General features: G+C 36.2%; 1 protein-coding gene across 1 annotated transcript; it reads left to right on the top strand.

The window, feature by feature from the left end:
• Window positions 1–922: 922 nt before the first annotated feature.
• Window positions 923–10,817, top strand: LOC135200223 (rhodopsin-like). The gene is made up of 2 exons (XM_064228658.1): window positions 923–1,058; window positions 9,196–10,817. Exon 2 carries the CDS (start codon window positions 9,196–9,198, stop codon window positions 10,324–10,326), a length of 1,131 nt encoding a protein of 376 aa, XP_064084728.1. The 5' UTR covers window positions 923–1,058; the 3' UTR covers window positions 10,327–10,817.
• Window positions 10,818–16,808: the final 5,991 nt, after the last annotated feature.

Genomic DNA, 16,808 nt, shown 5'->3' with positions numbered 1-16,808 from the left:
ATTTTTCTTAGTTGAATAAAAAGAGAAATATTTTCTCCGCTATTTTTTTACTCTAATTAATAGAAAATCCGAACAGCTTGATGTAATTTCGTTATGAATTGACGATGAACAAAATATAGAGAGTAAACATCTTACAATGTCAGTTTGTTTACTGCCGTAACATGTATATCGACCAAGTGAACATTATTAACTGGGGGTTGAATTATACAAAGTGCCTACAAAGATAAGCATTTTATGATGCATTTTCTACTGACTCTCACACATTTGATAATCTTTGCTTTTTTTAACCCGTCACCAAAAAGTTACTTTAGAAAAAAATCATATGGCACGGCTATCTCTGATAAATACTACTACACACGTAGTGTTTTCTCCCTTTCCTATGCCACTGGGCGCTTAAATCGACCTAGATGGTTTCAGGATCTTGAACATTGCTCACTAATTTTATTTGAGTGATTTTGCTAATATTTTCGTTCTGGCGGCACCTTTTTGCAGGAAAATAGATGGAGGTGCTCCTGGCAGTTCGTATTAATGGGACACAGTGTAGAGTAGGTTCTGTCGATGCAGCTTATCTGAATTACACACTGTTTTGGAAAAGTCAAGGCCGATTTCCGAACCCCGCCGTCAAAACTGAGACGAATGAGAAAGTTACAAAGCAAACAGAGTTGATGAAGTAATTTCCGCGGTTGTTGATTGTCGAAAGGTGAACTTGATGAAAGTGGTATTATTTGTTATAAAATCTCATGTTCTGTTTCACGATTACAAAGCAACTTTCGGGTGTTTTGGCGACTTGTATATGTAGCATATTTACCGTGGTTCCGATGGCGCCGGGCTAATTCCTCCCTTACTTGGCTGCGGAAGCACTTCAAGTTTGCATATGGGTTGCATGATCTACAGTATATAAAAGCCTTTGGCTTGTTGCGCTTTCAGTCACATCCGATTCTGTTTAGAATGCAAAAGTCCTGAAGCGGTTGGTCAGTCAGCCCGCCTCAGTGAAAGCAGCTCCTCAAGAATATCTTCAACTGTATTTGATTGCACGCTGATGTTTTGGGCCCAATAAGGTAAGCTTGTATGCCATATGTTAAGATTATTGTATTGTAATATTTATTGCTTTTCTCCTTTGTGATGTCTTCCTTCCTTAGCCCGTTTTGTGTTTTTATTAGTTATTGTAATGTAAGCTTTGAATCTGAATGCGATAGAGAATCACTTAGCGCTGATAGGACAGCAGCGCACCGTATCCGTTTACCCATGTCATTTATTGATATGAAGTGATGATGTAAAGCATTATGCGCACCTTATAAAGAGTTTTATTTTGTATGATTTTACCTATATTCTTCCTGTTAACTTATTACCATTCTGTCCTTGAATTATTTGATTGTCATACAATTACTACTAATAATGTAATATCTTTGTTGCTCTGGAGCGACCAAATTCTTAAAAAGTATAAATTTTCCATTTTTAATCGTCGATGAAATACTTTTCACACCTAAATCTACTTCTGTTAATTTTGATCATTGGAAAAATGCCAGAAGATTCGGCGAGATTTGGAGAGGGCAGGTTGGTTAGGATCTTTATTAGGATGAGAACACTTGTTAGTAAATTTAAGGAAGACGCTGTTTAGTCTAGAAGCCGCATAGGTGGTGACTGTTGCACGGAGGTGTATACAGCAGTTCTCTTCACACAGTGTTTCTTTGATGTCGAGGAATGATTGTTATCTCGGGTACGCAATTCTGATATGGGGAGATTTTTTCTAAGATGGCCGCCAAGATGGCCGCTTGACCGAAATCGGTTGTGTCCGAAAATGTGTCTCTATCTCGTAATTGAGGGATTCCAGAAAAAAATGACAAAGAGTTCAAAGTTGTGTTAAATACATTTTTACACAATGTTTTTGGATTTATAAATTAATTTACTTAGCCTTGTAGTGTTAGTAAAAAGTATGCCAAAAATAATTTTTCTTGCTTCAAGGAATCAATTACACTAGTTCAAAATTGTTCAAAATTCATTTTTACACTAAGTTTGGTCATTTGTAAACCCATTTACTATTTGACTTCTTGTTTCCCTCTCAATTTGAAAATATATTTCTTGGTTTAGGCAACATTCACGTCACACAAATAATCATAGGACAGTTACTGTACCTGGAAGACAGTGGCACTCCAGAAGTACTGATAGAAACTGAAGTATTCGGCCCGAAAGTGGTCGAGAATGTATTAAAAGGCAAACTCTATTCAGGAGTTCGAGGTATGGCTATAATTGCAGAAGTTGTGCACCGAATGCAAGAAAGTAAAAGAAGCACATCTCTTGCAAGATTTTCTTACACACTTTATGATGTTTCTGAGGAAAGGGACAGAGAAGTCAAAAGTATTTTGTTTTGGAACATTTTTTTTTATATGAACTGGTCCCAATACTGAGAGATATCTTAAGAGCTGACAGGGAGGGCAACTGGAAGCTTCATATATCTGCTTTTCAGATAGCACTGTCTTTATTCTTTTACTATGGTAAGGTAAATAATGCAAGTTGGGGCTCTGTTTACTATGAAGATTGCTTGGAACTTAAAGAAAAACATCCCAGTCTTAATTCTTTTGTTAGGGGTTGGGGGGGGGCGGTTATGTAGTTCAACATGGAGAGAGGAATTTAAGCAGTGTAGACATGGATCAAGGTTCAGAGATGTGCTATAACGAGCCAGCAAAAGGACAAGGAAGCATAATTGGAATGACCAGAAGGAAAGAAGCTGGGGCCCTTCATGATGTAATCAAGCATGATACACATTCAAGAACATACTTCACAGAAGAATTTGTAGAATTATTGAAAACAATGAGTAGAATTTGTAGAATTATTGAAAATGATGAGAATGACCTACATCATGCATTTTGGGATGCTGTGACCCAAAAAGATAACCAGTACATCATGAAATATATTAATTTCATTTTGAACAGGCATAACCCTTTCTCTTCAGTAGAAGTTTCTCGTTGGACGAGTCGATAACGTGCTCGACTACCGGTCTTAGGACCCGGGTTCGATTCCCTGCTCTGCTAACAAGGAAACAGAGGAATTTATTTCTGGTGATAGAAATACATTTCTTGATGTGGTTCGGATCCCACAATAAGCTGTAGGTCCCTTTGCTAAGTGACCAATTGGTTCCTAGCCACGTAAAAATATCTAATCATTCAGGCCAGCCCTAGGAGAGCTGTTAATCAGGTCATTGGTCTGGTAAAACTAAGATATACTTTTTTTCTCTTCAGTCGAGCATGACCTAATTTTCAGCTTTACAACAGGAGAGCATTTACCAATGACCAATGGAAGAAACAAATTTTAAACTGGAATGCATCACTGAGGGTTAAAACAATCTAACTATAAAGGACATTATGTCTGTACGTCTGTGTGTCATTCAATCACGGCCAAATGGCTGGTCCGATGGGCATGAAACTTGGCATGGCTATAGTGGGGTCCCCTAAGATGGTTTATAATGAGGTTTCAAGCAACAAAAGGTGTCGGAGGGGGCGGGGTACCTTCCCCGAAAGGGAGCTAGTTCAGCCTGTAGGCTTAATAACGTTACGAATTTATCATACTTAATTTTCTGAGTCCGTAGTAAATAATATGACTCGATTTTCGGTATACACACTAAATATGACTTAGTATCGAATACTGTGGAGGTAAGACATCAATGGCACCAAAGGGGGTCGGGGTTGGGCAGGGTGTGACAGAGAGAGAGTGAGAGGGAGAGGAAATGAGAGAGGGAGAGTAGTGGGGGTGTTAGGGAGAAGAAAGAGGGTAAGAGAGAGAGAGAGAGAGAATTTATCTGATGCCATCCAGAGTTACCCCAGGCAGCACTGGGTTGGTCAGTTAGTACAACGAATTCCGAGACCAAGCTTTTATACAGAAGTAAAAACAAATGATTTATCCGTTGACTAGAAAAAGTAATAAGGATGAATGGAATAGCTAGAGATCGTAATTATTCTATTGATACACTCTTATCGCATGGGCTAATGAGTACATCTTTCTTTTTAACAAAATATGGCGCAGTACTGAAAACCTACAAATCTGAACTGGTTCATGAGCTAGAAAAATATTTGACAAATATGCAAGATCAACCCATCCAGAATCCTCCATTCACCAATTGTGTTGTCTTTAATTTTACGCTCCATGCCCGTAGGATTGCTGCAGCTGCTACAAAATCTGTGAAAACCTTTGGTGAAATTGCAGATATTATTTTAAATTAGAATTCTGTCATTGTCAAGGAATGTAAACAGAACTGACATAGTATTTGACATGTATTATGAGCACAGTATTAAAGCTGAAGAAAGGGTCAGTCATATGAAATAGATCTTATTGATATGACTATTTCATGCAGTACGACAGCCTTGCCTAAAGACATGGATGCTTTTTGGGCATAAATTCGTAATAAAAAAATCAGCCTCAGGAATTCTCCAAAGCCTCCAGTATACAGCATAAAGACAGATTCCCTACCATAACTATGTAATTGTGATGTGGTTGAGGAAAAAGCAATCAAATTACAGAATGGCCAAGTAACTAAAGTGCCTCAGTTAAGTCCTGCCCTTGAGGAAGCAGATGGAAGACTCTTCATCGTTCATGTATGTAGAAAATCTGCCAATAGCATCATCAGATACAGATGTCTTTGTGTGTGGTAGTCACTATCATCACAGTTTTCAAAGGAAATGGCTTAAAAAAAACTCTGGACCGTTTCTGGTAAAGGACAAACAACAAGATATATTCCAGTGCGTGACATATGCGAAATAGTAGAGAAGCAAATTATTGAAATCTTTCCTGCCATTCATTCACTTCGTGGTTGTGACACTACGAGTAAAGTCGGAATGAAGCATGCAGCTCTTAAGAGGGCTAAAGATTGGAAGAGCGGGATCGTCAGATACGATAATGCAAAATGCTGAGGGGTACTCAACAAGAGTCTTGGCAAAAGAATTCAAGAAAATGGATGGCCTCCGCGCCTTTCAATACCATTGCATGAAATATTTGGATTTTACAAAGCTTCCACCAACTTCCGCTTCTCTCAAACTATACATCAAAACAGCTTATCTTCAAGCCAATAGATGGTACAGTATATTATATGACAAAGAATGCTTTCAAAACCCAAATCATTTTGGTTATATAGAAAAAGAGGAAGGCCGGAATCCTCAAATCATTCTACAACAGCTACCTGATGATTGTCCTTTCCCTTGTAATTGCAAGACTTGTTCCACAATAAATATGTGGAGATTGAGAATAAATTTAATGGCATATTTCAGATTTTGTTTGTATGAAAATTCAAGTAAATGCAATAATGATTGTGATGCATAAAAACCTCTGTGTGGTGGGATGAAATATATTCTATCTGTCATGTTTGTGTAATTAGGAAATATATACCTATATGTATATCATTAAAGAGCATTACATGCAATGTAATCGTGCAGTACATACTTTTCAAGTATTTTTTTCATAAGCTGTTTATCTTTTACAGATCTTATTAAAGAGTCTTACTATTATGGCATAACAATTTGTTTATGATAACATTAGCAAGTCTCTTATTTCTCTGTTAATTTCTTTCTTTGTTCTTATCAAAATGCATTACGCTAAATTGAGATTATTCTCGTTTTTTTTGTTTAATATAAGATATTTGGCAATAAACAATTTATCTCATACAAGATTGTCATAATCAAGGTTAGATGTGCATTTTAAACAATTCTTAACTCTTCTAATGTTTTTGTAGAAGCACTCATTCTCGAATTACAGACAAATTTTTACTACTAAACAGACAAAAAAAAGTATTTTTTGGCATTATGAATGAATAGATCTATAAATGACAAAATAGTGTATAAAAATGATTTTTGAACAATTTTGAACCCTTGTCATTTTTTTCCGGAAGCCCTCATTTACGAGATAGAGACAAATTTTCGTACACAAGCGATTTCGGTATGGCGACCATCTTTGAAAGAATCTACCCATATCAGAATTGCGTACCCAAGCTAAAAAATCATTCCTAGACTTCAAAAAAACATTTTGTGAAGAGAACTGCTGTATACACTTCCGTGCAAGTCACCACTTATGCGGCTTCTGTACTATACTCTGTTTTTTTCCTTCTGCGTCCCGTTCCAGGCTTTAAATAGTTACGCTGTGTAAGTTTTAGGTAAATAAAAGGATATCTGGGTGTACATTTGCAACTAAAAAATGTTTTGATAATTTACTGTATGCGAATTACACCGTTAATATTCGAAATAGGAAGGGTCCTAAATACCACCATAGAAAAATCAAACTGCCTTCTACTCCGTTCAGTTTTATCGACTTACCCAAACGGTAGTGGTATTTCCTTAGGTAGCGGAGGACACGATATTTTATGATATAGTCGACGGTGAAGAAACTAAGAAATTGTAAGGTGTTCTTGTGTTTATCTCAGCCAAATGAAGCATGCTTTGCATGACGTAAAAATTCGTTAACTTTGAAGTAAAGAAAATGAATGAAAGGATTTAAAAAGCTTTATAGGTAAATCCTCCTTTACATGCTGAGTTAGGTCTTTCGTATGTAAATGGAATATAGAACGAATTTTATACCAAACATTTATAAAATGCGAAAATTAATAACAAAGACGCCATGAAAGCTATAGAACAAGGCAAATTATATAGAATAGGCTCTCCCATTCTATATGCTTTAGAACAAGGCATCGTGGAGTTGTGTTGTTTCCTTGTTCTTTCTGTGATTTGGAAAAAGTTTTCCCTCTAACACGTTTTCCGATTTTTGCAGTGCTTTGGCCGTACAAAAAAAAAAAAAAAATGGTTTTTGTTGCTTCTCCGTATAAGTACATTTACGTAGAAAAAAAGAATGGTTTTGTCCTCAGCAATTTAGTACCGGTGCTCTTTCTCTGAATTTTTTTTCGTAAAAGAAGGTTCTAACAGCGTTTTTCATAACTTTTGTGAATGTTGACATTGCTTAAGTTAACAGTAAATAACACGCTGTGAGGCAAAGTGACCTGAAAAAAGTGGTTTCGCTTATTTGTTTGTGGCACTCTCCGAGTTCCTTGATCACGATCTCTCGTTATTTGAATCTTTATTCCTTCCTTAAATCCTTTCCTTCGCAGCCTTTGGACGATTACGAATGACAATTGTGCGTACCACAATAATGTTATGGTAGACTTTCCGTGATAAACATGAACTTAATGTTCTGACAGGGTCACCTCCCGCCGAATGACAATGCATTATTTTGTTCTGTGTTTGGAAAACGAAGTTTAGATGATAATCAGTTAAACGCCTCACCGTCCCGAAGTCTCTCCCAATGATCGTCCTCAGAATTTCAAGCAGAGCCCTAATAGGAATACGAGTTTTACGTCAAGTTTGTTCGCATTCAAACTTGTAATGAGCCTTTACTAGGTTAGTTTTCCTCAAAGTCTTCAACTTTAATAAGAAGAGTAATAAACTTTCACCATTTTGTTTGAAAATTTCATTAGTATACTTATCAGATGTCAGCCCCTGAATAATGCACTCGTGGAATCTTCCTTGAAATGCTGTAAGAACGCTTCTTTCTGTTCTGTTGACAAGAGACTTGGACAATGCAATACATTTGATTGGGCCCTGAGAAGTTTATGAAGGACATTTGTCATCAGTATTCCCTTGAACCAAAGTGCTCATGCTCTTTAACTTGATTCACTTGTTGTAAAAAATGAGTAGATTTTCTGATCCCTCGAACTATTCCTCTTTTATTCCTTTTTTGTACTGTCACTAACTTCTGAAACTTAACAGATCTCCGGAGTATGATTTGAATCTACGAGTTTTTATAATTTACTTTTCAACGAGTTATTTCCAAAAGCGCTTAATGTAATCCAAGCCACTTTTTTCTCTTTTGAAAAATTACAGTTTCGCCTCCTTATATTCTAGTAGTCTCTGCTGTTGTGGCATTGATGAATATTACTACTGTTTTCTGAATCTATATCTAACTTTGTGCATATCATATCAGTTGTCCGGATAAAAGCAAATGGTTGTTTCTGAATTCTTATCTAATTGGTTTATTGCTATGTGGCTAAAAATGTTGCGTATACTGTTTTTTTTAACGCTTTCGTAATGCACTATTTCCTATTTTAACATTATTTTAGGTTGGCGGATACGTTTTCACAGGATTTTGTTTCAACAGGTCATTCTTAGTTTCTCTTGGTCAAGTTGAGCGTTAACTTGCTTTGGATATAGTACACACGTTGATGTAAAAAGACAATATAGTGTCGTTTACTGTTTTCAAATTTAAATTTATCCTCCACTCTACTATACAATTTCATACCTTGTTGGATAATATGATGAATTATTAACTACTTCTCTTTCATAACGACATTTCTGGTACGGTTATTCCTTACAGTCTTAAAATCAGTTTTCTTATATTCTCTTTAATTCCTTCTTTCTTGTTGAAAGTTGAGACCCTTTCCAGTCTTGTTAATAGGCATCATCTTTGCATTCCCATGTAGAATTACTTATATGTTTTTCCTTCAACGATTAGTTAGAAGCTCTGACCTTTGCATACTTCAGATTTTATATACATACTTACATCGAGCGACTAGTGGTAAAATTTGGTGTTAAAGATTTTTCTATTTATATTCATTCACCCATTTGTTTTGAAAACCCTTTCTTTTTGGGTCTTGATTCCGTTTCGTAGCGGGATGGTTATTACCAAGTAAGAGGATATCTTTTGAAATAATTTGTGCATGTACAATTATTTTTGTTCAGGTACTAGCTGCAAAAGTTAACTGTTTCTCTGTCTTGGCCCTTTTTTTGTAATAATAAGAGAGAGAAGGAAAATGTAGCTTAATGATGTTTGAAATAACTTACAGAGCATGGCTGATGGTCTTTATTTTATTGAATTATGGGTCTTTGATTTTATAAATGTATGTATATATATATATATATAATATATATATATATATATATATATATATATATATATATATATATACATATATATATCTATATATACATACTATATATATATATATATATATATATATATATATATATATATAATTTTCAATAACCATGTTATGGTAGTCCCATGGCGTCTAGTTTGGGGTTGGTTATTATTATAAACATAGAGTCAGATATCTATACTTTCAGTTATGATTTTTAGTCCATATGCAATGTCAATGGGCATCTAAATAATAATAATGAATTATGGCTTTTATTACGTGTTGGTAATATTTGCACCTTTATATATTTTCAGATGTCTTGGTATAACCAGCTAGATTATGAGATTTCTTCTACTAATCCATATGGGAACCTCACAGCAGTCGATATGGCACCAAATGAGATCCTCCATATGGTTGACCCTCACTGGTACCAGTTTCCTCCTCTGAATCCTCTGTGGTATGCGTTGGTTGGGCTTTGGGTTGGTGTCACGGGATGCCTATCTGTTGCTGGTAACTTTGTTGTCATGTGGGTATTCATGAACACAAGGTCACTTCGCACTCCCGCTGATATGCTTATTATCAATTTAGCGATCTCTGATTTCCTGATGATGGTTACTATGTTCCCACCTATGATGATTACCTGCTACTGGCGTACGTGGACTTTTGGTGCATTCTTCTGTGAAGTCTATGGGTTCCTGGGGTCTCTGTTCGGCTGTGTCTCAATTTGGTCCATGGTTTGGATCACACTTGATCGATACAATGTCATTGTTAAGGGTGTTTCTGGAACCCCTCTCTCCAACAGTGGAGCCGTTATGAGGATTGGTGGCACTTGGGTGGCTTCTATTGCCTGGTGTCTTCCTCCATTCTTTGGGTGGAACCGCTATGTACCAGAGGGCAACCTGACTGCTTGTGGTACTGACTATCTCACTGATGATATTTTTTCTCACTCTTACCTATTCATTTACTCTTCTTGGGTTTATCTGTTCCCTCTGTGCCTCACTATCTATCTGTATACATTCATCATCAAGGCTGTAGCCAACCATGAAAAACAGATGCGTGAACAAGCTAAGAAGATGGGAGTTAAATCTCTCAGGAGTGAAGAAAGCCAGACCTCTACTGAATGCCGTCTTGCCAAGGTTGCCCTCATGACTGTATCCCTTTGGTTCATGGCTTGGACACCCTATTTCGTCATCAACTACTCCGGAATGCTCAAGAAAGAGTTGGTCTCTCCGTTATACAGTATTTGGGGTTCCGTATTTGCTAAAGCCAACGCTGTTTACAATCCAATTGTATATGCCATCACTCATCCCAAATACCGTGCAGCCTTGGAGAAGAAGCTGCCATGCCTTGCATGTAAGACAGAGAGTAAAGAAATTACAAGTCAAACTGCTTCCACAACTACTACATATGAAAAGGCAGAGAATTCTTTAGCTGCTCATGCATGATATCCCTTGATGTTGAAATAAATTTATTGTACTCTGTTCTGTATAAAGGAAGTATGAATTTAAGGTGCAATTTATTTTCATTATTAAAAACTGAGATTCTATAACGCTTGCTACTGCCACTGAAAAGAAAAAAGCGTTCCCAAGTTTTATGATACAAATTATTTTCCGTTCACAATAATTGAAGTTTACTCGAGTTAGTAGTAAATATTTCCAGGCAAAGCTACTTCTAATACAATGCTTTTCTTTCACTGGTAACATCATGCCTTGTTAGCTCTTTCATGAAAGTTTATTTTTTTTATTCAAACATGGTCACCCATAAATATAACTATTTAGTTACTGTAAAAAGCATGCATTCCTTCAAAAGAATGGATTTTCCTATTTTCCTAATTTGGATCATCATCATGTGATGGCCCCTATAGGATGATAGTCTTGTCAGAACACCTCACGTGGTACACTATGCGCATTACTAAATAAAGGATGATTGCAGCATTTCTTTGGACTCCTAGCTGTACCAGCTTCTTTTATTTTCCCTCTATTCCTGCTTCCTTTTTTTTTTCCAACTCCCCCCCCCCTCTCCCCCATGATCCCAACCACTTGACGAGGTGTGGGTGCTTAGGAATCCTCTACAGATATAGCATGTTCTTTTACGCCTACTCTCTCTGCTGTGGATTCAACCGAAGATTGGGAACTTTAACTCCTTTCCTACTCCCCCTCCTATGATTTTTCCTTTTCCGTCCTTCCTCTTTCGTTGACAACCTTGGCATGATATTGGATTACTGAATTCATTGCTCTTTTAACTTGATGGATGGTGGACTTGGATGGCATGCCGCTCCTCTCATAAAACTAAGCAAAAGTACCCAATATGGTCAAGCGAGGCAAATTTTTATGCCACCCTCTGTCCTGGTTCTGATCTCGACAGACTGACGACCCTTAAGGCACTGTGGGTATGGTGTATATCCAGGTGAGACCCCAGGGCAATTACCAATGCAGGTAACATTATTGCTCCTACCCCATTTGGGCCTGGATGAAATTGATAATATTTGTTATATGGCAAAACAAACAAACGTACCAACTGCTTCTGGCATGGCAATGGACTGTTCACAGGATAGCTCAATCCATGAAAATCAAGGTGCATTAAAACGTTAATACCATATAATAAGCCCAAACTTGGCTCACTTTGATTCTATCTTTCAAGAGTCAAACTGGTCAAGGTTTTTGAATTTGCAAACAGACCAAGGCATATAGTTATTGAAATGACAACATGAAAACATTTCTTGTTGAATCGATGCCCATCACAAGAGATGAGCATAAGGCAAAGTAAAAAAAGGAATGGCTGGTTGGAACAACAACCAGAAACCAAACTGAAAAGAATCAGAACATCAAAAATATAGAATACAAATGTAACAAGGCATGATACTGTGAACAGTGTAAAAGGCACAGTAGTAGTACCAAATCTTGATGATGAAATTATAGTCAAATTAATGTTATTAGATCCATTAAAGAAAAGATATAACAACGTGAAAGTCTGCAAAATATATGAGGTTCTAAGCAGAAAAGTCAATGGTACAATAATCAAAATAGCAAAGATAAAGTTCAGTGGCTAAACTTTACCCTTGAAAAATTAAAATACTGGGATTAAATAGGGAACTAAGAACTTATGTTCCCAAACCCGTGCAATGCAAGAACTTTTGCAAATATGCTCATACAGCCATTAAATGCAGAAATTTTCCCAAATGTACCTTTTGCAGTTTGCTGGACCATAAAACATGCTGGGGCTGTGGCCACCCAAAATGCATAAATTGTTGACTAGATCATCATGCTCGATCTAAAGTATATGCGTTCTATATCTACAATGCTGAACTTAAATTACTACAAGAACCAACTGGAACGTCGATCAGGGAAGCAAAGTTTAACTGAAAGAGAGGATTGAATGACCCCGCTAATAATGATAATAGAAATAAAGAAATGCCACCACAAAAAATACAAGATGAAAAGAAATTACTTCAAAAATGGAAGAAAGTAATGTAAATTTGTGTATACCTTTGATAACACCATATAATACAAAGTATGTATAAATAAATTGGAAGAAGACAGTAACACAGATGATATAGGGGGTATACATAATTAATTGCAGCAATTGTGGAGGCAAATATGTGGGGTAAACAGGTAGGAGAATAAGGACTAGAATCCAAGAACACAGAAGGGCAGTAGAGCTTAACTTGCAGGGCAGTGCTATAGCTAGACATTGTTGGAAAAAGGACCATAGGATGGATTTTAAGAACAGTAGGATCATATACAAAAGCAATAACATCAGTCATAGGAGGGTAGTGGAAGGAGCACTCATCATAGAGATTAAAGTGATAGAAAGAAACAAAGGGTTCACCTCAGAAGATCCCATATGCCAAGCTTTGATATTAAAAGAAACTAAGGTGGACCCGTCAGACCTGGTGAATAGGTTTTCTGCCCAACAGACTAATGGTGACCCCACTCACTTACCACAAGGGTTAATGTAATTCTTGTACTGCACTTTAGTGAATGAGTTGAGTTTCATACATCATGAATTATATAAATTAATATTAATGTAAAGTGATGCACTGTATTCATATATATACATATTTTTGAGATAGAAGGCAAAAAGGATTTTACTTGTATTTCCTACAATTGGGACAGTCTTTTGTGAAGACTGCCTAACTGTTACCTATTGCCCTATTTTCAGGCATTTAACATAGGATTTTTTTTTATGAAGAAGATATCCAGTTTTTGCCTCATTCTAATCAGTTAAGAAATTTATTTTCTTCTTAAGTCTTTCACAGGTTTGTATCTCTATTTTAGTTTGACAAAGGAATTATATACCATCACTTATATAATCTAAATATACTTGTTGATTATGAAATTGAATGATTTTGAATGGATGTAAAAAAATTAAAGTGAGTATGTTGTTTCATCTAAACACTTTCATTTCAACTTACACACACACACACACATATATAATATACTATTATTTATATATATATATATATATATATATATATCTATATATATATATATATATATATAATATATATATATATATATATATATATAACTATATATGTGTGTGTGTGTGTGTGTGTGTGTGTGTGTGTGTGTGTGTGTATGTATGTATGTGTGTTCAAATGAAAGAGTTTATATGAAACATTTTGAGTTTCTATTTTATATATTCACTCAAAGTCATTCAAATTTATAATCAACACGTATATTCAGATTATATAGAGATACAAACCTGTGAAAGATTTAAGAAAATAAATTTCTTAACTGAATATGAATGAGGCAAAAACTGGATACCTTCTTTATAACAAAAAACCCTTATGTTAAATGCCTGAAAATAAGCTGTAGCCATGTCTTTCATAAGTATCAAGTTTATTATGCAAAAAACGTTTCACATCACATATGCATCCCCAAGGCTGGAAAATTACAGACTATGAATACTAAAACATCACTTATGCACATAAAAAATAACAAAATATTTTTACATTTACAAATACTAAAGTGACTATAGAGGCAGGGAGAAAATAAACATATGAAAGATACCTAAAGCGAACGTGGAGAGTAAACAAACAGGCAACTATTATGTTATGAAGAGTTGTATGGACGACGATTGGGTGTATAGTGTTGGTACACTAGTCTTATAAAAAGCGACTCCAACACCATCAACGCATCGTCTTTACTGAATGTTAGTCGGGTCTGCTACCCCTGTGATTCTTCTGATATATATATATATATATATATATATATATATATATATATATATATATATATGAGATAAAAGGCCCATAAAACACAATTTGAATGTTGCAACCATATATTACGAGCACTTCCTTCTGTGCTTCTGATCACTGGTAACATATGGACCTAGGATGTCTTACAAGAGTATACGTATGTACAAAGCATATGTAGGTGTGGCAGCAAGTCTCTATTTGGTGACCACTAAAACATGCATGTTTACAGACCATCTCAGTGGGTACAAGTGGCTCAGCCAAATTTGGAGGACAATGCCACTTTTGAAATAGCTCCCAAACCTCCAATGTGGTTGACGGTATCTGATAGGGACGAAAATGGATATTGCAAAGTTTGTAGGTACATCCAAAAAAAGTTGGGGGTATTGATGTGGGTAACATCTCAAGGTTTGGTAAAGCCAGTGTTCTTATTCACGCCAAATCAAAGACCCAATCATACTTGCTGGCACTAAAAAGTTTCAGAAAGATGATTCAATAAAAGAAATTAGACTGCACATGAATGTCAGTTATGGATAAGTAGTAGTATTTGATAGAGACCTTAGTGAATTGACAGAACGTGAAATATTAGAAATTAGTCCAACTTCTGTATTGAAGGTAAGAAAAATTCCAAAGGCAAATATGGTCATTTTGACTTTTGATTACTCCGATTTACCATCTTATGTCAATTTTGAAAATTAAAGGGTCAAAAGTTAAACCATTTTTATCAAAACCTCTGATGTGCTATAACTGTTTTCAGATTGAAACAACCAAAATGTATTCATTGCAAAGTGAATCACACTCCATCCAATAAAAATTGCAGCCAACATAAAGATGAGGAGGCGGCTGTATGTAAAGCTAACACCGAACATATATGTGTTGGTTGCATTAAAAAATTTATTCGTCAGACAAAGACCTATGCTATGGCCCAGAATTCCATAGCCCTTATAAAAAATCAAGCCAGCAATGTAGCACCTTTACCTGCTGTAAAAGCAAGAACTTCTGAGACTAAGACCCAGTCATCTGAACTAGGTGCTCAGCCGGCTAGGGTTGAAGCATCCCTTTTAAGGAAGATGTGCATACTTATATACGCTGTAGAATAGAATATCCCTTGGCAGATCTTAGCCCTAAAAATTCAATCTGGACATTTTACAATGGAACTGTAAGGGACTAAGGACTCGTTCAGAAATTCTAAAAGTATTACTGTATGAGCATAATCCAGGGGTTGTATGTCTTCAAGAAACTAAATTAATGGATGCAGTATACAACACAGGTCTAAACTATGAGATATATAAGATGAGCCCCACTGATTGGGACTGTGCCCGAGGTGTTTTTAAACAAAGACAGCATAAGCCTCCTATTATTGGGGAGAGTGTTGGAAGCGCACTTAAGGGAGCTCAGCCTTTAAGGCATGTACATTTATTTGTGTCTAGGCTGCAACCTGACTCTACTTCAGAGATGCTTCTCGATCATGTTTCTCGGCTAGCAGGTGTCACGACAGTGGAGTGCGAGCATGTTGAACAATGATTCTCTCACTATCGATCTTTGAAAGTCATTATTAAAGAAATGCCTCAAAGTAGGCTCAAGGATTTGTACAAACCAGAAAGTTGGGGTAAGGACATTCTGGTCCATCATTGGTATGATTAATCTTCATTCTTTCTCTTTATAAATGGATTTAAGCTTTACATCTTATAACTGTAGATTAGTAAGAAATTGCCATTTTGATGTAGCCGAATTAAGTCATGTTTCTGATATAGTCTGTCTGCAGGAGACTTGGCTCCTGGTGCAAGAATCAGACTACCTGAATAGAATAAATTCTGAATTTGCATATTATGCAGTTTCCCCAGTTGATTTATCGAGTGAGTTGTTAGCTGGTCGTCCTTCTGGGGGCGTTTTTTTTCTGTACAGAAAGAGCCTTGCCTCTTGTATACAGCGAGTGGACACCTCAAATGACAGTCTAATTTGTATTGACTTGTCTAAAGATGAAAGTTTTATGAGGATTATCAACTGTTATCTTCCATACTCAGACGAACAAAATGATGCAGAGTATATTGACTGTCAGATCACCCAAATGGAAAGGTTTTTGTAGTTGGTGATGTTGTTGTGATGCCCTCCGACACTTACACTTGTCTGCCATCCTAGTCTTCAAACACACATTAACAATATGCGTGTGTTGCATTCCATTATTGGTTCAGACCATCGTCCCTTTCATTTTCTTTGAAGGTCTTGCAACTACATATGCTGGTGCAAACGAATGATGGTAGTCAGACGAAGTTTTACCTAGGGGATACAGAGGTAAATCTAAAGAAGCTTTGAAAAACAACTTTTGGACATAATTAGTGCACTTCAGCAGTCGTCTGACTCTGGGGAGACGAATCACAGAGGCTTCAACCATATTCCTAGTTGGAACGAATTTGTAAAGGAATTCCATCATGAAGCACGGGATGACTATTTAGCATGGAAGAAATCTGGTAATCCAAGGGAGGGATATTTTTATGTTAAAATGAAATTTTCTAAAGCTCAGTTCAAAGGGATGTTCAGATTTTGTAGGGAAAATGAGGAGGAAATTAGATCCAATAAAATTGCTATGAGCCTTAAAAGGAGTATGAAGAATTTTTGGAGAGAAATAAATAAGAAAAGAAAACCCCAAACCTTCTTACCAGACAATAAATAATGTGAGTGGTTATGAAAATATTGCCGAGTTATGGAAAGAACATTATTCTGAGCTGT

The sequence above is a fragment of the Macrobrachium nipponense genome, chromosome 26 (assembly GCF_015104395.2).
Source record: "Macrobrachium nipponense isolate FS-2020 chromosome 26, ASM1510439v2, whole genome shotgun sequence".
In the NCBI taxonomy this organism is placed as follows: Eukaryota; Metazoa; Arthropoda; class Malacostraca; order Decapoda; family Palaemonidae; genus Macrobrachium; species Macrobrachium nipponense.
Note: the sequence above shows the minus strand (reverse complement) of the source record. Positions and strands in the feature narration are given on the sequence as shown.